This window comes from Myxine glutinosa, chromosome 7 (assembly GCF_964187855.1).
Source record: "Myxine glutinosa chromosome 7, kmMyxGlut1.1, whole genome shotgun sequence".
Lineage (NCBI taxonomy): Eukaryota > Metazoa > Chordata > Myxini > Myxiniformes > Myxinidae > Myxine > Myxine glutinosa.
The window spans coordinates 1,416,611-1,439,997 of record NC_136267.1 but is presented as its reverse complement, the minus strand read 5'-3'; the positions used below and the strand labels follow the sequence as shown (position 1 = coordinate 1,439,997).

Below are 23,387 nucleotides of genomic sequence, written 5' to 3'. Positions count from 1 at the left end.
TTACATAAACAGCCTGTTTCCGCAAATTGTCGGTACCAACGACGAATGCTCTTTGGCATTGGCGGATCAATGCCAAAACGCCGTTGAAACGCACGCTGCACCGCAATTACGGATTCAGTCTTGCTGAAATGCAGAACGCAAAACGCCTTGTGTTGCGGGGTCGCCATCTTGTGAACGATTGAGGCTAGAGGCAGTGTTGCCACTAGGGTTTTTCGAATTTCACCAATCGGGTGCCTACATTTCACCAAATTGAAGTAGATTTCACAAAATGCCAAGTTTTCATTGGATATCAACGGCTAAATGATAACAAACTTGTAAATATTGTTTACGATACAAACTTTGACAAATGAACTGTCGAACAAACTTTTTCTAACGAAAAGAGTTGCGTAAAGTTCGCAAAACGGCCTCATCATTTGTCGTGGTCTGACGTCACCGTCCCTTCCCTCCAATCAGTGCGCAGCTAGTTGGTAGGTCTCTTTCACCCTCCGCACCGATTAGCCGAATGTTTGCGCCTCCCTCACCGATTGACCGAGGTGTCATTGGTCGCCCTCGATTGTCGGTGGCCAATCAGTGTGGCCCGCTTCTTGTACGCCCCTCCCCCTTGTCAATCAAAGGTCCTCCTGGGTGTGGCTATTGCTTGCCTTGTGTTACGTGTTCCTCCCCGACCTCCTGGTCTCGGTATACCTCCGAACCCCGAGAGGAGCAGAAAAATATGTTATTCTGTGTCAGTAATCAATGGTGAAACCACACCAAGGATTATAAACGAACAGATGTTGTATTAAAAATCACACACAAGAATAATGGTACAACCAATGGCAATCAAAGTGCACTCAATATACCTTAAGATGGTACCATCTGCTAAAGTAAGAGAACTCACTGCGCTCCCAGTGAATGGAAAAGAACACTCCTCAATGTCTCTATAACTCAAAGGTGCTCCCGGCGAAGAGGCGATGAGGCGAGTAATGAGGTGTAGGCAAAGCGTGGACAGTCCCGTGGTCCAAACCCACAGCAAACTGGCGGTGAAAAGGGAAATCCCAAAGGCGCGATCCAGACGTGCACGTTCACAGTTCAATCAGCGAACCGCAACGTAATCTTCAAACGCCGCTTTTGCACACACACATCCCCGGCAAACGACCGGAGGGTGAGACAAGCTGACGCGGAGCAAAACCTTTTTCAGTGAACGACGCGTGAGGTTCAAAATGGCCGACGGCTCTTATTAGAGTCGAAGCGACCTGGCGGGGGATTCTTCGGACCCTCAATGCCTATACCTGACTACGCAGGTTTCTCAATCCTCCAGCGATAACACCGATCACAGGAAATTCCTTTCAAGGAAACTCAAAGGTCACTCGTGACGTTCGTTCGATCACGCTCGCTCCGGAGCTTCAAGACACGCGTCTTCTCCGACTTTTCTCGTCACGCCTTCCTCTTCTTCACCCTCGCCGTCTTCCGGTTCTTGATCCGGTTTCCTGTTTCATTTAAAATATTAACCCCTTTTGCCTTTTAACAACAATAATCGCCGTTTCCTTCAACCCCAATAAGAATAATAATACATAACCAGAAATGTTTCAAGTGGCGGAAAACCACAACCACGGAAGTGCCGAATCCGTAACACTTGCACGATGTTTGCCTGTGATGGTGTTGTACTGGTGATGTGGCTGACTGCGGCCCCATCGGCGGTGCCCCGAACTGGCTTCCTGTTGGTTCTTCACTACTCAACATGCTCGCCCCCTCGTGGTGGGGATTATTGTTGATATTTCACCAGATTTCGACCAATTTCGATTTCTTCCACCAGATCACCAGACACGGACCGATTTCACCCAATTTCACCCAATTTCACCCAATTGGGTGAAATTTCACCAAGAGGAGCAACGAAAGCTAGAGGCTGTTGGTGTGCTGGGAGAGCCATCTAGCGGTGGTCTTTTGGAACTCTATGCCCCGCCCTTTCAAGTGGTAAGAGGTTCATTTATGGGCGGTTCGTGGTTGTGGTTGCAGAGATCGGGTCCAACTTTTTGAAACACCCTGTATAATAAATAGAAGATATTAAAGTTGTGTGGAATATTATTGCTGTAGGTGTAGAACTGCATTGCTTCCTTGTCATTTGTTTCATGCAACGCTGCATTCCGTAAAAGGAATTGAAAAAGAAAGTAACTTACATCTATATATTATGTACGCCAAAGCGGAAGCATCGCGAGATTACGATGGTATCGCGAGACGAGACTGGGCATGCTCTTTTTGCACGAGATCCGGACATCGTGAGTTGCTCGTGCCGTTCGCGCTTCACCCACGTTGGGAAATGGCTCGATTTAAAACCTTTTCTCTGAATTTATTTCGTGGTTTCAATTGTTTTTGGCGGTAGTGGCGATTATCTGACGTTTTGTTTGTATTTTCTGTCTCTACCTTGGGATTTTGGAAGGGTTCTTTGATTGAGGCCTAGACTGGGTTGGTAGGGCAGGCCTTCGTCGACGTCGTTCCTCATGTTCCACAGAGCGAGGCCCAAATAATATTCCTCTTGAAGCAAAGTCATTTTTGGTGAACAAATGGTTAATAATAACGTCATTGCTAGTGATTTGTTCGTCGGCAGTGGGTGTGCAATGGAACGAGCTTGGTGTGATCACACACACACACACACACACACACACACACACACACACACACACACACACACACACACACACACACACACACACATACACACACACACACACACACACACACTGTCTTTGTCTCTCATGAAGATATCTAAGCAACTTGGACATGGGAGAAGGTCATTTGGCCCATTAAGTCAAACCCTCAGGTTTATCTATCTCTTGGCCCATCAATATCGGGTCTGAACCTCAAGTGTAAAAGGTTTGAATTGTCACCACTTGATGTGCTCTGTCTCCTCCAGATGCCTGGCTACACGGTGAAGGACGTGAACCAGCAGGAGTTCGTGAAGGCACTTGCTGCCTTTTTCAAAAAGTACGTTTCTGACATTTGATGTCTCGTTCATTCTCAAATCCATGTGGTAGATCCATTTGAATCTCGAGTTGGGTGAAATTTGATTTCCTATTTCGTGATCATTGTGCCTTGAAATACATATATTATATATTTATTATTATTATTATTATTATTGTTACGTTTATGGAAGGTAGATGAAAGGATACAACAACAACATGCATTTTAAGGCCATTTTCCCTCCTAGAGCGGGGGTTAGCCTTGCGGTCCCCATGACAATCTTCTCCATTTTGCCCTATTTTCTGCATCTCTCCATGTTAACCCCCTTGCCCGCATTTCTTCTTCCACCATCTTTAGCCAAGTCTTTCTCGGTCTTCCCCGTCCTCTACTTCCTTCTACATTCATTTCCATCACTCTTCTCAACCAGTCACTTTCATCCTTCCTCAACACATGACCAAACCACCTCAACCTGTTCCTCTTCACAGCATCAATCACAGGCAATATTCCCATCATCTTTCACAATTCATCATTTGTCTTCCTCTCTCTCAATGATACTCCGCACATCCACCGAACAATTCACATTTCCACCCTTTCCAGCCTTCGTTGCTGCTCTATGTTCATTACCAATGTCTCGCTCCCATAAATCATAACACTTCTCACACATGCAGCATACACCTTTCCCTTCAGCTTCAGCGACACTCCCCTCCTCATCAGCACGCCACTCAGTTCCCGAAACTTCTTCCATGCACATCTCACTCAAGCAACCGTTGCCGAGTCTGATCCACCTTCTCCATTCAGCATGTCTCCTAGGTAGCAAAATGTTTTCACACCTTCCAGCTTCACGCCGTCTCCAAGATCCAACTCAACATTTTCTCCATCTGCAGCTCCCTCTCTGCACACCTTACACTTGAATGTAGCTGCCACATTGGTTAATGACCCTCTCAGACCACTACATTTTTGATGAACCCACTCGGCGCACATTGTACATTGAATGGAGTTCATTCCGACACCCTTCCTGCACACAGCACACGGCCACTTCCCAGTTCTTTCCACCTCACCACATGCTTTACCACTTGCCATCACCTTCGTCTTTCCGATATTCACCTTCAGACCTTTTGTCTCCATACATTCCTTCCACTTGTTCATCTTCTCCTTCAGTCCATCCATACTTTCAACAATCAACACCAGATCATCTGCATACAACAACTCCCACGGTAAACCCTCCTTTACGTTCCGAGCCAGCACCTCCATCACAGCTACAAATAGTAGTGGACCTGCTACCGACCCCTGATGCAATCCCACCTTCACCTCAAACTCACCACTGTTCCCATCCTTCGACCTTACAGCTGTGCGTGCTCTTTTGTACATTGCCATCACTACTCTGATCAACCATTCCTCCACTCCTAACTTCCTCAATGCCCATGTCAATACTTCACGTGGAACCCTATCGAATGCTTTCTCCAGATCGACAAACCCAAGAAACAACTTCTGCCTCTTCTCCATGTACTTCTCCTGCAACTGCCTTCCAATAAAAAGGGAGTCTGTCGTTCCTCTTCCTGGCATAAATCCAAACTGCATTTCGTCGATCTTCACCTTCTTCCTTATCCTCCTCTCCAACACCCTTTCCAATACCTTCATTCCATGCTCCAATAACTTTATCGCTCTATATGAGCCCCAGTCCAGAGGGTCACCTTTCCCCTTGTATATTTTCCCCTTGTATAGAGGGACGAGGGTAATCAGTTCCCAATCCACTGGAATGCGGCCTTCTTTCACAACCAGATTACAGATCTCTGTCATTCTCTTTACACCCCAACTTCCTGCTGCCTTCAACATATCTCCCACAACTCCCGTCGGCCCTCCTGCTTTTCTACCCTTTGTTTTTATCGCTTCCTCAACTTCCTTCTCGGTTATCTTCTCTGCCGGTCCTAAAACTGGGTTACTCTCTATGTTGCCATCCCATTCATTCTCTGCATTCAACAGTATTTCCATATATCTCTTCCATCTTCCTTTAATTCCATCTGGGTCCACAACGATTTGTCCCACTTCATCCTTCAAGCAACTCACCCACATCACATCACACCTCTCTTTCGCTATCTGCGTTGCAATCCTGAATACCGCTCTCTGACCCTCTTCTGAATCAAAGCGTTCTCCGAACATTTTCCTACATGTTTCCTGCGCCTTTGCTACCTCTTTCTTTGCAGCCTTCTTGGCTGCCTTGTAACTTTCATGCTCTGCCTTTTGTGCCCCCGTACCCTTCGCCTTCTGCCACTCCTTGAACTTCTTCCTCTTCTCGTCAATCCTCTTTCCAACTTCAACATCCCACCACCATGTTTCCGAGTGCCTCGGTGGTCCTTTTGTACATCCACATACCTCACCAACGGCTCCCAACAGACTAGCTTTCATTGACATCCAACCACTTTCAAGCTCAACCACATCATCCTCTCCCATACTCAGCCTCTCTTTTAATGTCCCCCTCACCGTCGCCTCTTTCAACCTTCATTCTTGGTTGGTACTTCAGTCTTCACCCGCTGAGCTCTCCTCGCACCTTTCACCCTTATGTCGCAGACAACCAAGTGGTGCTGTGAAACTGCCTCCTCCCCCGGGATCACCTTTGTGTCCCGGAGGTGCCCCCTATCTCACCTACGCACCATCAGGTAGTCGACGGTTTACGTCGACACATCTGATGTGTACGTAACAAGCTTATTATCCTCTTCCTGGAACTGAGTATTACAAATCAACAAATCAGCTCCATCAGCAAACTCCAAAATCCTTTCACCGTCTCCATTTCTCTCACCATATCCGTAACCCCCATGAACTCCCTCAAAACCGTCCATACTCCTTCCCACATGTCCATTTAAGTCTCCTCCTACCACAACAACTTGCTCATCTTTCACGTTTTCTATCAGCTTCTCTAGTGGCACACCAGAACTTGTCCTTCTCTTCATCGCTCCGACTGACCTGTGTAACATATCCCGAGATGACGTTCACCAAGAGCTTTCCAATCATCATTTTCACCATCATCAACCTATCACTCACTCTAGTCACACTCACCACACTGTCTGCAAACTCCTCAGAAAACAGGATACCAACACCATGCACGCCTTCCACGCACCCTTGCCACACAAACTTGTATTGCTGTCCCTGCCCACCCTTCACCATTCTCACACCACTTCCCTTCCATCTTGTCTCCTGCACAACATATGTCCACTCTTTTTCTGTCCAATACTTCCACCACTTCTCCTGATCTCCCTGTCATTGTCCCTACATTCCATGTCCCAAACCTCAGAAACCGATCTCCACGTGGGGCATCAGACGTTTCTTCATAAATGGAGCGATTTCCACCGTTGCTGCGATCGGGTTCCCCACCTTGATTTTTGACGAGAGGGAGTGAGGTCCCCCACGGGGTACTTCGGGCTGTACCCTGCCCATATGTAGTTGTAATTGTCATGGTTCCCTTTTTGAGGCAATGTTTTATGGCCGGATGCCCTTCCTGACGCCAACCCTTTTCGTCGCCTCTTACGACACACAGGGATACGGTGTACCTATTCTAAACCGGGGTACACACGGGTTCGGTAGATGAAAGGATACCATAGGAAATGTAGCACTGTATAATTGTAGCATGGACCATGGACATGTCTGAGAAATCTTGATGTACAGTAAGTAGGGAAACTGTAGCTTAAGGTTGTTTAATTGTTGTTCACATGGGGGTGAAGCACTGCTATTTAGTGTGGGGATTAAGGTTAGTTTTCCCCAGTGCGTGATTACCCCCGTTTAATCTTCTCTTTGCTTTTTTGCACCACCTTTAAATTGCATTTACCACGGCCGGCCATGAAAGTCACCATTAGATGACACCAAGCAGAGCCGGTCGGAGGTGGGGAATCGCCGGCAGGCAGGAGAGGAAAGCCGGCAGGCCACTTTGAAACCAATTAAGGTTTTGTTTTGAAAACCATCAATGAAACACACTTTTCATGCTCATTTATCAAGCAGCTAGCTAGCGCTTGCCAAGCCAGCTGTTCCTTAAGGGATTTGAATGGAGTGCTTGCTCGAATGCTTGAACCACTTGACAATCTCTCCACAAGAAACTTGGTAAATGAACACGCACCCAATGTTCTGATCGACTGTAATCTATATACCCCAAAGAGGAATGACCCTTCCTGCCACTCCCGTAGTGAGCGGGTGTCCTAGTTTTCATTAAATTCATTTGTTGTGTTTATTTGTTCGTGGGTTCGTGAATATACCAGTTTCTTTTCATTCAGATAAACGACTCACTCGCATCCTTCCATCTCGCGCGAGCAATCACCGCCATTTTCTGCTGCCGCCTCGGGAGTAAAACTGCTTCAGATATCCGTCACTGGTGATCTTAATCGCTTTTCGACATTATTATTATTATTCATTATTATTATTATTATTATTATCATTATTAAGCCTGGTGTTGGCTTAGCGGTTAGGGTGCCGGCTTGGGATACTAGGATCCTGGGTTCGAATCCCGGTCGATCGCTGAATTAACACCAGGGGGGTTGACTCAGCCTGTCATCCTTCCGAGGTCGGCAAATTGAGTACCAGCTTGCTGGGATGAATGATCACGGTGTGTACCCGGTTTAGAATAGGTACACTGTATCCCTGCGCTTCGTAAGAGCGTGACCAAGGGTTGGCGTCAGGAAGGGCATCCGGCCATAAAAAAAACATTGCCTCAAACAGGGAACCATGATTGTCATGGGGCCCGCAAGGCTAACCCCCGCTCTCGCGGGGAAAGATGGCCTTAAAACGATCATTCATTCATATTCATTATTATCATTATTATAATGTTTCATCCATCAATCATCGCTCCTTGAACAGATTTTGTTGATGAGCTGTCATGAATGTTCACTCTGATGTGAAAGCCATTTTTGTGCCATAACCATTTCCACTAGTGACTAGAGACTAGACTATACGAAGGAACGATAAGGTGCATCAGCTCGGAGGGACAGAGCAATACGCGTGTTCTTAAAAGTAGCTTCTTCAATCCTCAATCGCTTCCTTCAGCTGGATTTTAACCCACAACCATTACACTCGCCTTATCAAACACCGTCATGGCTACATGACCAGGAAGTCTGAAAACTTTAACTTTGTAAGAGATATTGCCTTTGATGGGGGGTTGGTGGGCACCTATTATAATGGGAAATGTGTTCTTTATACGGTGCATTTGTCAACGTTTGAAAGTCCAAAACAATATTTGATGCTTATGGAGCAGCTGACCTGTGGTCACCACATGGTATTCCTTGGTAATGGTATTCCTTGGTAATGGTATAATGGCCTCAGGGATCTATTGTGGATTACTGTGCTGACACTCGTTATCTCAATTACTGTGCATTATACCTTTTCAGGTCTGGGAAATTGAAGAAACCGGACTGGGTGGATACGGTGAAACTGGGCAAACACAAGGAGCTTGCGCCATTTGATATCGATTGGTACTACATCAGGACTGGTACGTGAGATGGTCTGACTTTGAGGGAAAATCCATGCAGCAAACGATGTAAACTCTGGTAGTTGTTGTAGTATGCATGGGTCTTGTGTATTTTATTTTGGGTTTTGTTTGCTGCATTAAGGGAGTTTACATGATGTTCTTTTTTGGGAGGAAAGGGGAAGGAGCTGTTGGAAGGATTTTGTACATCAAGTGGCGTCTAATTCTGTTCAAATGTGACGCGTCTATCGCAGCCTCGGTGGCTCGACATCTGTACATGCGAGGCGGCGTGGGCGTTGGTGCCATGACCAAGATCTATGGTGGTCGTCAACGCAACGGCACCAGGCCGAGTCACTACAGCCGTGGCTCGCGCAATGTGGCAAGGAAAGTGTTGCAGTCGCTGGAGATGCTCAAGATGGTAGAGAAGGACCCCAATGGGTGAGGCTGCATTGTGGGACTACCTACCAGGAAATGAACTTGAATTCCGATTTTGGAATATATTTTATTAGTTTTCTTCATTTACTGGAAAAAGTTTGAAAGTTTGGAAAGCTTGTGGTTGAATGTGCATTTTTATTTTTCCAGCGGTCGGCGTCTCACTTCCATCGGACAGAGGGATATGGATCGCATTGCAGGGCAGGTGAGGTGGGAGTACCTTTCGTAGGGTGTGGTATGCTACTGCAACGAGCTTTCCCTCATTACCTTAAATATCGTTGCACAATGCACAAGTTGATGTAGCATCTTCGTGTATTATTCTCAAAAGGTTATTTTGCTTTTGAAAGGGAAATTGATGCATTTTGGCGTGCACGTCAACTTTATAGATAAATCCACGTTGGAACGTACTCTTGGGACTGCGTTGGCAGACGTAATTACCATTCTCGCTTGCTTTTCGTGATTTGATTCCCAAGCAATTTGAACAGTGGTGTTGGTGGTTGGAAAATGCAGTAGTTTGCAAACGCATCTCCAGAGATAGCGCTGTATCATCAAACTTGGTGAATTTCTAGACATTTCTGTAGTTGGTGAATCGTGTGGCAAGGTTAACTTTGCGGTTGGAAAGTAGTGTACGAGTGAACTACTAGAACCCGGCACTTGGCTGCACACTTCAAACCGAATGGGAAACTCATCGGTTCGGCCAAATGGGACCCGACCGTCGACACGTGGCCTTTTACGTTTGAAATCTGTGTCCTGGTTGAGTGAAAATGTTTTCATCATTCAACCCTCATGATGTGCTCACTATCCCCCATCCCCCCACTTCCATAGGTGGTTGTATTGAGCAAGAAACACTGACATGGTCTGTTCACCTTCTCAATAAAATCCGCTTGACTTTTGTGGCACACTTGTGGTTGTACGTACTGTAATGCGTATTGGATGGTGTATAAAGACTCCTACTGTATAGGGATCTGTTATATCAAATGTCCAATTTGGGATAGTATGTTTAAGGTAGTTAAACTCTCCCAATATGGAAAGATTACAAACTCAGGGGTCCATGGTGGATACCTGGTTAATTGGTATAAACATAACCATGTTCATTCCATGCCAGGTGAGCCTCAGCACCACTTTTCACCAGGTGTAATGGGTTCACTCTGTCTACTGACTGTGGCATTTGAGGATCCACTTGCTTTTAATTGAATGTTATTTTGAACTGGAACATGAACCTGCAGTTTAGCAGTACTTTTGGGAAAATGTATGGAATCTCATCCTAGGTCCACAGAAAGATCCTATTTTTATTCTCTTGCTGTTCAACAAAATTGAAAATCATTCCAAACAGGAAACCTAGTATTTTAGGGACGTTAAAGAACACGAACAGTACACACTAACTAACTAATGCACCGTTAGACAAGGTGGTGTATAAGACACAGCATCAACGGCGGTAAATTTCCAGAATCGACTTTTGTTTCTACCTTCAACTTTTATTTCAATCAAATTATGAACACCACGACCTTATTGGCAAGTCCAAAACCCCCATTTATCAGTACTTGCGCAAACATTTATGCCATCTTGACCTATCGCCACTCGTGCTGAGTTGGGGAATATCGAGATTCGGCCAATTACATCTCACAGGAAATATAGATCATGCTCAGAAACAAAGCAAGAGTTTAAAAGACCCTTTCAATATCCTCTTCCTCAAAACTGAGGTACGGTGTTCTGTGAGCTTGTTTCAAATAAATATTTAATTTCCTATATCCATACCCTTTGTAGGTCAAGTGGTTACATTTGATTGTTTTTATTTTGGTTAGGGGGAGAACAGACAAAATACTCGTACATTCCATTGACTATTTAGCTGGCTGTCCTACCTGCACAAAGGCATGTAACGGTGAGTACCTTATACACATTGCAGAGTAACCAGCCTTTGCCATTTGCCCCCTTTTGCATCAGTAACCCCTTCCTGTGTATTTAATAAATAGATGGGCCTGATGAGTTTCATTTTGAATTTCTCATGATGGTCAAAGTATAAACAAACCCACAGCTCAGACAATGATTTGGGAATATAATTTACATTTACAGAGTACAAATACCTTCATACACACATGGATGTACTGGCTAATATCTGTTGAGCTACCAATAGGACATGGAATGTGCCATCATGTTCTGTGCTAGGATTGTCAGCTAGCAGGCCTCATCCAGCCAGTGCCAGGTAGATCATGGTGTCCCACTGGACGCCACAATGACTTTGCACTCGTTCCGCAGCAGCCATGACTGTCAAGTGTCATTCGCGTCGTTCCCGATCCAAGCGACTATCTGTCCTTCCCAACCTGGAACAAAGTCCTCTTCATGGCAAAGCTGAGCAGGGTGGGCATCGCAAAGGCAAATCACTGTTAGTATGGTTAGAGAGTGGTCTGCAAAAGGTATCCCCAATGAGCTGTCATTGTCAATAACAGGTTAACCTTTTCACATATGATTTATAAAAGAACATTTTCTCATTTTACTTTGGCTACTCATTCCAGAAATTAATATCAGGATTTGGATTTGTCAATTATTGTACGCCTCACGCATCCTTTGGTTTTGCAGGAACGATCGTGACGGGTTTAAATTGTACAAACAATGGGCCAGTGCTGAACAAACCAGTGATGTCACTTATGAATCTTTTATTCAATACCATAAACATCGAATTTTAAGTTACAGCTAAAACTTAGAAGGGCAGAGGGCTGCACAGAAAAGGAAGAGGAAAAACTAGCAAAATCTTCACAGGACCACTGGGGGTAACTCTGCCAGGTGGAAAAATACATTTTCCTATCCCTATTGGCTGTTTTTTAGGAGACCTCCGTACTGGAGGGCTTTTGGTTCCTGCAGAGAGCTCTTCCGGTCTTTGTTAGGTATTGTTTTTAGTCCTGGTAGGTGTCACAGTGACCCTCACAATTAGCAAAGGCAATGAGAGGTCAGTTTAGTTGCCGACAACCCAACCATGCGGCAAGTGGCACTGTTACATGTGACCATTGGCAGTTCCAAAACACACCTGATATGCCAGGAAGCAACACGACCCTCTCAAGATTAATGGCTCACTGTATCCACGCTACAAATGTAGCTGCAAAAGGACGAGAAAAGCATAACTTTCACGTCATTTGGCCACATTTTGGTGTTTTGAAACATATGGAATGTTGAAGTGTTCCTGCTATGTGCAGTAATTTTGTACCAAATGTGGTGCAAATGAGATACTACATTACAAACACGAACAAGTTGCCCATGCCAGCACGGGATTCTAATCCAGGTAGCGATGGAGAAGGTAAGTCTTCTGTCACCAAGCTGGGAGCACCAATTTAAATTTATTGCCAGATCCGATGCAATTTAAATGCTCTAATGGTGGCTAGGTGCCCCTGTTGCCTAGAGTCCGTAATAAAAACAGGACGGATAGTCTAACAATGGCGTAGCCGGGCTTGGATCTGCTGTGTCCTGTCATGTGACCAGATCTTCAGCTCCGATTGGTGGACATACATACATACACCGTACCGACAGATACACGCTGTTCCAGGCGGCATTGCCCTACGGGCTACGCCGTAAAAATATGGCTGCCGAACCATGTGACCGACGGTCTGAATTTTGTTTTCCGCCCTGTTTATCCCTATATCGCGCTCAAGAAATTTCATACTGATCGGATCCAACGCTCGACTTGTCGATTTATGACGTCATCATGGAGGCACCTATGACATCATTAATATATGTTGTTCCCCATAAAGAGTACTTTACAATGAGCCACCTTCAATTTTTCCCATGGAGTGGTTTTGGAGATATATAGGTGCAAAGTTTTTCGGGGTTTCCAAGACTGCCCATACCACATGACCGACCTATGACGACATATCATTTATAAATTGTACAGGAAGAGGCACTCCTATGGAGAAAATTTTGTCAATCAGACCAACTGTTGCAAATTTTAAAGGGCATAAACCTGCGAAGTGCCGGTGGAACGTACATACATACACCGGGTGGATAGACAAACGTTGTTGTCCCCCGTCGCACAGCGGAGCGAAAGGGGGACTATGGTTTTCCCCTCCGTCCGTGTGTCCGTCTGTCCGTGCGTGCGTGTTTGTGTGCGTGTGGGCGTGCGTAAGCGAAGGACCGCATTCGAATTTGGTGTGCGGGTGCAACCCACGTCATAATCCAAGATGGCCGCCGCCATATATGTCTGATGCCATGTATGTCTGAACCTTGTGAGATGAATATCTTGAAAAATAAGCGAAGTACCAACTTCTAATTTGGTATGTGGGTGTATCTCGGCATAAGGAAGAACGCTATTGAAAATTGGGTCGCCACGTCAAAATCCAAGAATCGTCAATCGTCAATCAATCGTCAAAATCAAAATCAATCAAACGATCGATCGATCGATCAAACGATCAAAATCAATCAATCATGACGTCAATCGTCAATCCAAGATGGCCGCCGCCATGTATGTCTGAACCTTGTGAGATAAATATCTTGAAAAATAAGCAAAGTACACACTTCTAATTTGGTGTGTGGGTGTATCTCGGCATAAGGAAGAACGCTATTGTAAATTGGGTCGCCACGTCAAAATCCAAGATGGCCGCCACCATATATATGTCTGAACCTTGTGAGCGAAATATCTTGAAAAATAAGCAAAGTACACACTTCTAATCTGGTGTTTGGGTGTATCTAGGCACAAGGAAGAACGCTATTGAAAATTGGGTCGCCACGTCAAAATCCAAGATGGCCACCGCCATGTATGTCTGAACCTTGTGAGCGGAATATCTTGAGAAATAAGCAAAGTACACACTTCTAATTTGGTGTGTGGGTGTATCTCGGCATAAGGAAGAACGCTATTGAAAATTGGGTCGCCACGTCAAAATCCAAGATGGCCGCATCCATGTATGTCTGAACCTCGTGAGCGAAATATCATATCATAGCATGTTTTCTGCGTCTTCCACTTTGTCAACTCATCACTTCCCCGACGGGAGACCTAGGCGTAACGCTTGTTCCAGAAGGCATTGCCCTATGGGCTTCGCTGTAAAAATTGTGTCAAAATTGACCAATTGGAAATTAATAGTGGGATGATACAATCACTGGGCTCGGCCTCACCTCCTGCTTCACAGCTCCAAATTCCACATCCAAGGTCTTAAACTGCATATGACGGCTCAGCAGGTTTCTTGGAAGAATCTTTTTGAAATCCTTCAGCCTTACCATCCCTAAACTGCAACGCACACAATTTAAGATAATGAAGATAACCCCATAACGCACACAATTTAAGATAATGAAGATAACCCCATAACGCACACAATTTAAGATAATGAAGATAACCCCATAACGCACACAATTTAAGATAATGAAGATAACCCCATAACGCACACAATTTAAGATAATGAAGATAACCCCATAACGCACACAATTTAAGATAATGAAGATAACCCCATAACGCACACAATTTAAGATAATGAAGATAACCCCATAACGCACACAATTTAAGATAATGAAGATAACCCCATAACGCACACAATTTAAGATAATGAAGATAACCCCATAACGCACACAATTTAAGATAATGAAGATAACCCCATAACGCACACAATTTAAGATAATGAAGATAACCCCATAACGCACACAATTTAAGATAATGAAGATAACCCCATAACGCACACAATTTAAGATAACGAAGATAACCCCATAACGCACACAATTTAAGATAACGAAGATAACCCCATAACGCACACAATTTAAGATAATGAAGATAACCCCATAACGCACACAATTTAAGATAATGAAGATAACCCCATAACTCACACAATTTAAGATATTGAAGATAACCCCATAACGCACACAATTTAAGATAATGAAGATAACCCCATAACGCACACAATTTAAGATAACGAAGATAACCCCATAACGCACACAATTTAAGACAATGAAGATAACCCCATAACGCACACAATTTAAGATAATGAAGATAACCCCATAACGCACACAATTTAAGATAATGAAGATAACCCCATAACGCACACAATTTAAGATAATGAAGATAACCCCATAACGCACACAATTTAAGATAATGAAGATAACCCCATAACGCACACAATTTAAGATAATGAAGATAACCCCATAACGCACACAATTTAAGATAACCCCATAACGCACACAATTTAAGACAATGAAGATAACCCCATAACGCACACAATTTAAGATAATGAAGATAACCCCATAACGCACACAATTTAAGATAATGAAGATAACCCCATAACGCACACAATTTAAGATATTGAAGATAACCCCATAACGCACACAATTTAAGATAATGAAGATAACCCCATAACGCACACAATCTATCTATAATTCCAGTAATCTCTGTACGTTTGTACGTTTGTACGTTTGTCTGTCTGTGACCGCTGTTTCTCGACAACCACGGGTCCGATATACTTTTCACTTGCCAGGTATATTGCTGGGGACCCGAGGATGTGCCTTTTCAAGGTTTCATATTAATCGGACAATTACTTACCGAGCTATGTCCAAAAAACGATTCAACCAATCAGAGAGCAGCGAACGATCGCGTGTGCCGAACGTGGCGGGCACACTCTGCCTCGGATGGCACATTTGAGAGCGTATTCATTTATTTCACGTTTGCAAACTATGTTGGCGTTAAACTATGTTTTACAACTAATAAAAACGAATTTGCGATTCATTCGCTTTCCTGCGCGTTTGTGCACGCGATGGCGATTTCTTTACCAAACTCCGGAAGCCGTTCGCTTTGGACCAAACCATTGCATGTAAATAGAGGGGGGGGGATTGTCACCACTCGCAAGCCGTTCGCTTTGGACCAAACCATTTCATGTAAATAGAGGGGGGGGGGATTGTCACCACTCGCAAGCCGTTCGCTTTGGACCAAACCATTTCATGTATATAGAGGGGGGGGATATAATTTTAGATATAGATATAGTACGGGCATGCCCTAGTTTAAGATAATGAAGATAACCCCATAACGCACACAATTTAAGATAATGAAGATAACCCCATAACGCACACAATTTAAGATAATGAAGATAACCCCATAACGCACACGTATACATCGATGATGGAGGGGACGGTCATTTTCACCAAGGGTGAAAAATAAAGTAATCAAAATGTCACATGATCAGAAGGTAGAACTCACCTTTTGCTGATGCTGGTGGCATACGGTGTGGGGTTTGTCCCGCTGTAATACAACACAGGTGTACACTCCAACGTACCTGGTGCAAGGTAAATAAATAAAGATGTTTACATGGTGTTCCTTAAACCGTGGCAAACATCAACTGGGATGGGTTTGTAATTGGACAATAACGAAAACTGGTTTAAAATGTCTACCCAGAGCACCCCTTGTAACGCAATCAGGTCGAACAGACCCGTGGTCGAGCTGCTCACCCAGGGTAAGTTACCTCCACCTCATACACCACGTGACTGGCAAACGAGCTTGCAGGTGGTTATGATGACGTGGTACTAATCCAGGAAAGCTCGTTTTCCGATACCAAAAGCTTTGGATCGTGCAATTGAAATGACTTCAGGATCATTAAACTCTTGCACACGTACGTACGTTTGTGAACGATCGGTGGATTGAGGGGAACAAACTTACTTCTCTCCGCATAATGAGCCGCTCGTCCGGGAGTCTGAAAACAGAAGGAAGGGCCGAACGGGTCATACCCTCACTCGTATCGTGCCTCGAACACCACGTTAAGTACGTAACTCACAAAGCACGGCCGGTCGTACACCGAAGCCTGATGCACGTGCGTTCTGGGACAACGTCCTGTGGTTGTCTGTCCCACACGTTTTCCAGACTTTTCCCCCTTAGCCTTTAACATGTTCAAATGAAACTCAGTGCATGACTTTATTATGATATGTTACAGAACAAGTTTGAGTTTTGGGGCGTTTCATCAATTTTTCAGAGTTATGCCCTTTTTTGACTTGGAAAATATCACATCGGTCAGGGACATTTATTGCAAAGCAATTCTCCCTCTTGTTTTATATAAAGTCGAAGCTCATGGGAGGCTTAGAACCTAAAACTATTACAGGAACTCATGATATTTACCAACAGTGTGACCGAGCACTCCACATGCCATGTACACTATATGCCCATGAGTGTCGGGTCATGCTACGATTGTACACTATATGCCCCATGCCATGTACACTATATGCCACATGCCATGTTCACTATATGCCACATGCCATGCACACTATATGCCACATGCCATGTACACTATATGCCCATGAGTGTCGGGTCATGCTACGATTGTACACTATATGCCACATGCCATGTACACTATATGCCACATGCCATGTACACTATATGCCACATGCCATGTTCACTATATGCCACATGCCATGCACACTATATGCCTCATGCCATGTACACTATATGCCACATGCCATGTACACTATATGCCACATGCCATGTACACTATATGCCACATGCCATGTACACTATATGCCACATGCCATGTTCACTATATGCCACATGCCATGTACACTATATGCCACATGCCATGTACACTATATGCCACATGCCATGTACACTATATGCCACATGCACTATATGCCCATGAGTCGGGTCATGCTACGATTGTACACTATATGCCACATGCCATGTACACTATTTGCCATATGCCCATGAGTGTCGGGTCATGCTACGATTGTACACTACATGCCACATGCCATGTACACTATATGCCACATGCACTATATGCCCATGAGTGTCGGGTCATGCTACGATTGTACACTATATGCCACATGCCGTGTACATTATATGCCCATGAGTGTCGGGTCATGCTACGATTGTACACTATATGCCCCATGCCATGTACACTATATGCCCATGAGTGTCGGGTCATGCTACGATTGTACACTATATGCCACATGCCGTGTACATTATATGCCCATGAGTGTCGGGTCATGCTACGATTGTACACTATATGCCCCATGCCATGTACACTATATGCCCATGAGTGTCGGGTCATGCTACGATTGTACACTATATGCTCCATGCCATGTACACTATATGCCACATTCCATGTACACTATATGCCACATGCCATATACACTATATGCCACATGCCATGTACACTATATGCCACATGCACTATATGCCACATGCCACATGCCATGTACACTATATGCCACATGCCATGTACACTCTATGCCACATACACTATATGCCCCATGCCATGTACACTATATGCTCATGAGTGTCGGGTCATGCTACGATTGCTCACTTCAGGTATGAGGCTGGTGGACCCTCACGGTGTAAATTCACCTATCACTGCCGCTCCATCGGGCGTTGGACTTCTGATCCGTTTGATCCTCCAATGAGCAACATGTGATGCGGGCCTTGGGAGCAATTTCTTTCACATGACTATTTACCGGATCACATGACTTTAATCTGTCGATCCACTTTGTTAACGATTTTGAGATTTTCACTGCACCGACGATCTTTTACAAACACGCGGCAGTGACCTTTGTTTAAATGGTCAACTTAGCCTAATTCTTACTTTCACACAAACAAAGCACAATGCTTTGCATTGGCCAATGGAACAAAAGTGAAGGCAAAGATCGATGGTTATTTGAAATACATAATTGCTACACACCAAGGAAATGGATGACGATGCCATTTCCCCCTGGACAAGTTTAATGCGTTTCCATTCTGCCTTTTTGTGTGCACTTCTTATTGTGTATTCTTAACACCATGTTTTGTTATCCTGGTGGTACAAGTTAGGGATGCACAGCAGCGGACACAAAAGGAGGGGTAAAGTGGGGCAAGCACACAATTTTCACCAAAACGCTGGTGAGGCATATTTTTGCTATGAGCAGAGGCCTTGTATGTAATCAGGAGCTGAAAATACTAATTTCGAGTGGAATATTGAACTATGCTTACTCTGGAATAATGAGACTCTGACCCTGTGAATTGTATTCCACCAGAAACAAGTCCCATAATCCAGACTTTCCACAAATCAGACATCCATCAAAGCCAAGAGACAGTCTAAAGAGGCTTTTCCTGGCTTTACGACATGATCTGGCACCTACTGTTGCTCAAGCACAACGTAAAATGGAGCGTTGTCGAAATGTACTCCAGAAAGAAAGCGAAGTGCTCCTCGGTGTGCTTTGGCTGCCAAATCACGGTTGTCCGGGAGGGGAATTGAACGATGAAGATCAAAGGAGGCCATTGATGTCACCTGTAAGAACCAAGCTATTCATGTTACGAATGGGACTATTATAACGCTTGCTGATGTCCAGGACGATGGCCCTATCTTCTCACTGTAGATCAAGGGTCATTTAGCCATCGCCGAGTTGACAAGAGCGTTTGGGCTATCCGATGACCAAACGATGACGGAGACCCCCCAAAATGTGTTTTTTTCAGGGGTAAACTCCATGTATTGTGAAACACGTGTCCAAAAGGTAACGCTCTCATACCTTCGGCAAAGCTGCTCCAGGCATTGTTGGCCGAATCCCAAAAATCCTAAATCAGATCTGCTGGGATTGACTTGTCCATTGTTTGCACAGGGCAGGAAAGCTGATAATAGATCAGTAAATTTTATTAACTCTGACTGAATTTGGACCAGATGAACAAGCAAGTTAATAAATAACACAAAAAAGTACAAACAGGAAGATTTTTGTTTTTAAATGGACAAATAAATAGCAAAATCAAAATAAAGGAAAAATACATTAAGTAAACAAGCAGGAAAGACATGTAGAAGGGATGTTAATAGGAAATAAAATAAATAAATCTGCTGCACCAAGGAGGAGTGGAGGAATAGTGCGAGTTGGAGAACAAACGGGAGAATTTATCTGGACGGGTTTGCAGGATTTGGTTCGAGCCCAGAGAGTGCAAGAATCAGTCGGTGGGAGCAGGAGAGACCGAGCCGAGCTTTTGCGCAGACTGATACTGCCCTTTCCTGGTAGGAGCTCATCGGGCTGTCCCAAATCCTGAGCGCTTCGGAGGATCCGAAGATTCAGCAGTGGCATTGTCTCAAAGTGTGCGCAGCATGACAACGGCGGAGAGTCCTCGTCACCTCCTCACATACGTCAAGTGGCAGTCGAACGCACAGGGTGGCCAAAGTTTAGAAAGCCTTTCTATGGATCTGTGGGAGGGCAAACCAAGAGGAAGGATCAATGGAAGAGTTTGGACAGCAGAGATGCGAGTTTTGCGGTACCAAGACCGCGTATCCAAGCACCGATGCTACGATGACCAGTTGTGGTTGAGGAAAGAACACGTTAAATTTTTTTTCCGGTGGGAGAACTGTCATTCCAATGTAAGTTTGGTAAGTGAGGAAAACAGGATGGTGGTAGAGTGGGATGAGTCAGAGCCAAGCGCTCTTCAGGCAAGTGGGGTTTGTACATATCGCCTTCCTGAGAACTGTGACCAGTGGATTCATCCTAAGTGTGAAAAATAACAGATGGTGGGATGGGCATGGAAGGGAAAAGGAGAGGGAGAAGAGCTCAGAGTTTCCTCAATCCACTAAGTATGAGTCTTCTTCTTCTTCTTCTTTTCATGCAGCACAAGGCTATGGGGTACCATCATGGGCTGAGGGTGCGGCTGTGCCACTGATGCAATGTCCTGTGCAGGTTAGGGAAGGAATTTGTAATTTGTTGAGGGTGCCGGCAATAGCTCGCCGACTCGCAGAGAAGGACGCCGTGGGATGTAACGTCCACCAACGAATGCTGTCAGACAGGACTCCCAGTGTAACGTCCATCCGAGGGACGGCACACACATTGATGAAGCACCAGGATGGCAGTTTATAACTGGGCCGAGATTTGAACATGTATATGAGTCTGAGTAGGGTGATTACACCAAAGGTTGCTTTTAAAATGAGGTCATTGAACTCGCATAGAGCCAAATGTACCCAACGAGATGGTAAATACAAAAGAGCACAACAACGGCCATAGCATCACCTGGAAAGAAGGAGAGTCCGGCGGGAAGTGTTCAAGCAGCACCATAACACTCTGCTCGAGAGAGTCCAGCGTGTGGTGAAGCGGGTGGCGGATAGGTAGGCCCGTACGCAGGCTCGTCAACGTTTTGCGGATAATCTGCCGATGCATAGACAAGTTGTGTCAGCTTCGAATTTTCGTTTCCTTATGTCTGCCATGCCAGGTTATTTAAAAGGGGGAAAAACGATAGTAACTCAAAGTGGAAACTTGAATGCTTTCCACATCAACTGGGGCAGACGAAGCGACAGCAAATGGAGTTTACGTCACACGTCCGACAAGAACCAACAGATGTAAAGTTAGTAAAAGTACGACTCGGCCCTGTTGAGAGGACTTTGGGACAGGGGCTTGAGAGTGGCATCAGAATAGGATGATGCAAAGTTATAAAACCTGCACAATAATTTTGGGAGAAGTTAAGGAATAACGCAGTGATGCAAAACAAAAGGAAAATGCAACATCAAAATCACAAAAGTCATTTATATTAGTAAACGAAGGACTTCACCTGCTCGGCCGTTACTTTGACTCACCATGTCGCTCTTTTGCAGAATGCCATTGGGTAGATTTTGCATTTCCCGCTCTTCCATTTCATGTTTTCCACAAGTCCAGCATCTCTGCAACAATCAAAACAATTCGCATGAGCATTTATTTTTCCAGAAAACTACCCTCACCGGAGGGGAAGTTTATCAGTCTGTCCGCACATAATGTGCTGACGTAGGCAACAAACGCCACCTGGTGGTAGCCAGTAAGTAGTACACATTATTATTAGTCCCCTACCGGTGTACACCGGAGGGGACTATATGTTTCCCTCCGTCTGTCCGTCCGTCAGTCCGTCACGCAAAGAACAGTTTTCGGACGTTTTTCCTAAACTCTTAAAGCTAATGATTTCAAACTTGGCACATGGTTTCCTCATGATAAGTTACAGATCGAGTTCGAACTTCACGACGTTTCGATCATTTTTGACAAAGTTATGGCACTTTGAACTTTGGTAATTTCCCCAACAGTTTTCCGGACGACAGACTGCCGGTAGGGGACACGTATTGCAGCGCAATACTCAGAATGCTTGTTTTTCAACCTGTACCTCTTCTCTATGAAGTATGTACAATTGTAATGCAAGTATGTCTATAAAGTATGTGTTTTAAGAACACAAGTGTAATAGTTCATCTATAAAAGTACGTACTTGTAAAAATACGTCTCCGCCAGTAAAATACATGTAGCTATAAAATACATACGATTGGAACGTAAATCTATACAATAAAACCAAAAAGGTGTGTTTGCTGTATGAACATAAACCTATGTCATCAATGCATTGTTTACACACCATACTAACACAAACACAACAGCACACACCACACAAAACAAGTCGCGCCGAGGGTCTGCAATCTCCGATTGCTCCTTCTAGTTTGTTTCTTTCCATGTCTACTTTTCCAAACTGTTTGAAATATTTCAAATACTGTACTATCAATAGTAGTAATAAATTCCGATTTCTATCTTTGCGCACTGAAAGGGGGCTCAAGGGTTCTGTAAGGGGACAGCACCTTTCACCAAGAGAAGCGAAAATAGGGCCTCTCATTGGACACTGTCCCTCACATCCCAGGGGCAGTTCCACTATCCAATACTGTCCCAACACCTGTGTGTCGTGAGTCTGCTACACAGAGCTGAGAGGAGACCCTAACAAAAAAAAAAATCAGGGCAGTCCACACCCCATAGTCTTGGTCGGTAGGTGACGAGGAGATGGAACACAGGTTTTAAATCCCTGATCCTCCACGTTAAAGGTTGTCGTCATGGCTGTCAACCCGGATGTAAAACTCTCAAACAACCACAGGGACAAGTTCTTCCAAAGGAAGAGCAAACTGTTAACGGCAGCAAACTTCTCCACGAAGAATCCAAGTCAATGGGCCTATCACTTACTTCACCATCACAGACAGGTTGGTGGTCTCTCTGTCTTCGACCGCCTCCTTTCTGGTCTTGCATCCTCTGTTCTTTCCATGCTTTGACCCTCCCCTCTCCCTCAGGTGTGTGCACGGCTCACGTGGTCCACCATCAACCCCCTTCTGGTGAAACGACCTAATCTAGAATCCCTGCTCACCTTCACTTTTTTGTTCCTCTTTTTTACTGCCTGTGGAATCAACTTCCACATCCTCTTCAATCTCATTCTTCCTTCCAGGTCTTCAAGAGCTGTTCACCACCATTTCAGATCTTCCCCAATCCAAAAGCATGATCTTTTCTACCCACGTTAACCCCACCACCACCACAAACACATTGAATGTGACCAATCGGAGAAGACTTGAAGTTCAAGGAACCAATAGGAAGACAGTTCCAAAATGGGAGAACAAAGAAGAGCTTGTTTTTTTATGAATGTGCTGGCACTACTTTGAGGTTAAAGATTAAATCAGACTATTGAAGCAGATTGAGTAAGAGGTGCATGGTGGAGATTTTGGTCTTGAAAGGTCTGATTTGATCTGTAACCTCAAAGTAATGCCAGCACATTAATAGCCGGCGAAGCCGGTGTTGTGAATGAACGCGTATTATGTTGAAAAGCCAGATTTTGCTGGATCCTTTGAGAATTTCGGAGCTTTGACGCACCAAATCGCTCCATGGAGGCTGCCATCTTGCGGATGCGGAAGTATGCATTAAA

The 23,387-nt window shown here is 44.6% G+C and overlaps 2 protein-coding genes across 8 annotated transcripts in view; one reads left to right on the top strand and one right to left on the bottom strand.

Moving 5' to 3' along the window:
* The first annotated feature begins 1,931 nt into the window (after positions 1–1,931).
* RPS19 (ribosomal protein S19) lies at positions 1,932–9,707 on the top strand. Of its 3 annotated transcripts, none has more exons than XM_068121737.2 (6): positions 1,932–1,950; positions 2,888–2,958; positions 8,298–8,398; positions 8,629–8,812; positions 8,957–9,011; positions 9,632–9,707. In XM_068121737.2, the coding sequence occupies exons 2-6, from the start codon at positions 2,888–2,890 to the stop codon at positions 9,656–9,658; spliced, it is 438 nt and encodes a 145-aa protein (XP_067977838.1). In that variant the 5' UTR covers positions 1,932–1,950; the 3' UTR covers positions 9,659–9,707. The 3 variants fall into 3 exon arrangements, with proteins under 3 accessions (XP_067977838.1, XP_067977839.1, XP_067977840.1); XM_068121738.2 differs by lacking the exon at positions 1,932–1,950 and adding an exon at positions 2,172–2,252; XM_068121739.2 differs by lacking the exon at positions 1,932–1,950 and adding an exon at positions 2,246–2,529.
* A 370-nt stretch (positions 9,708–10,077) lies between these two features.
* DIXDC1 (DIX domain containing 1) overlaps positions 10,078–23,387 on the bottom strand; it is an 88,539-nt gene continuing 75,229 nt past the window's right edge. For 4 of the 5 annotated variants that reach the window (XM_068121732.2, XM_068121731.2, XM_068121734.2 and 1 more), the window contains 6 exons: positions 21,280–21,363; positions 20,720–20,854; positions 16,413–16,446; positions 15,957–16,032; positions 13,898–14,009; positions 10,078–11,152 (listed from right to left, as the gene is read on the bottom strand). In XM_068121732.2, the coding sequence (XP_067977833.2) occupies positions 11,072–11,152; positions 13,898–14,009; positions 15,957–16,032; positions 16,413–16,446; positions 20,720–20,854; positions 21,280–21,363 (522 nt within the window). In that variant the 3' untranslated portion in view covers positions 10,078–11,071. Of the gene's footprint in view, positions 11,153–13,897; positions 14,010–15,956; positions 16,033–16,412; positions 16,447–19,354; positions 19,909–20,719; positions 20,855–21,279; positions 21,364–23,387 lie in introns of those variants that run through there. The other variant, XM_068121736.2, reaches the window with a different exon arrangement.

Excerpts from the sequence above, each read along its gene's own strand:
- RPS19 (XM_068121738.2), top strand. The coding sequence starts at position 2,199 with ATGGTATCGCGAGACGAGACTGGGCATGCTCTTTTTGCACGAGATCCG. Across the intron at positions 8,399-8,628 it reads TTGGTACTACATCAGGACTG|CCTCGGTGGCTCGACATCTG; the intron begins GTACGTGAGATG and ends CGTCTATCGCAG. Across the intron at positions 9,012-9,631 it reads TGGATCGCATTGCAGGGCAG|GTGGTTGTATTGAGCAAGAA; the intron begins GTGAGGTGGGAG and ends CCACTTCCATAG.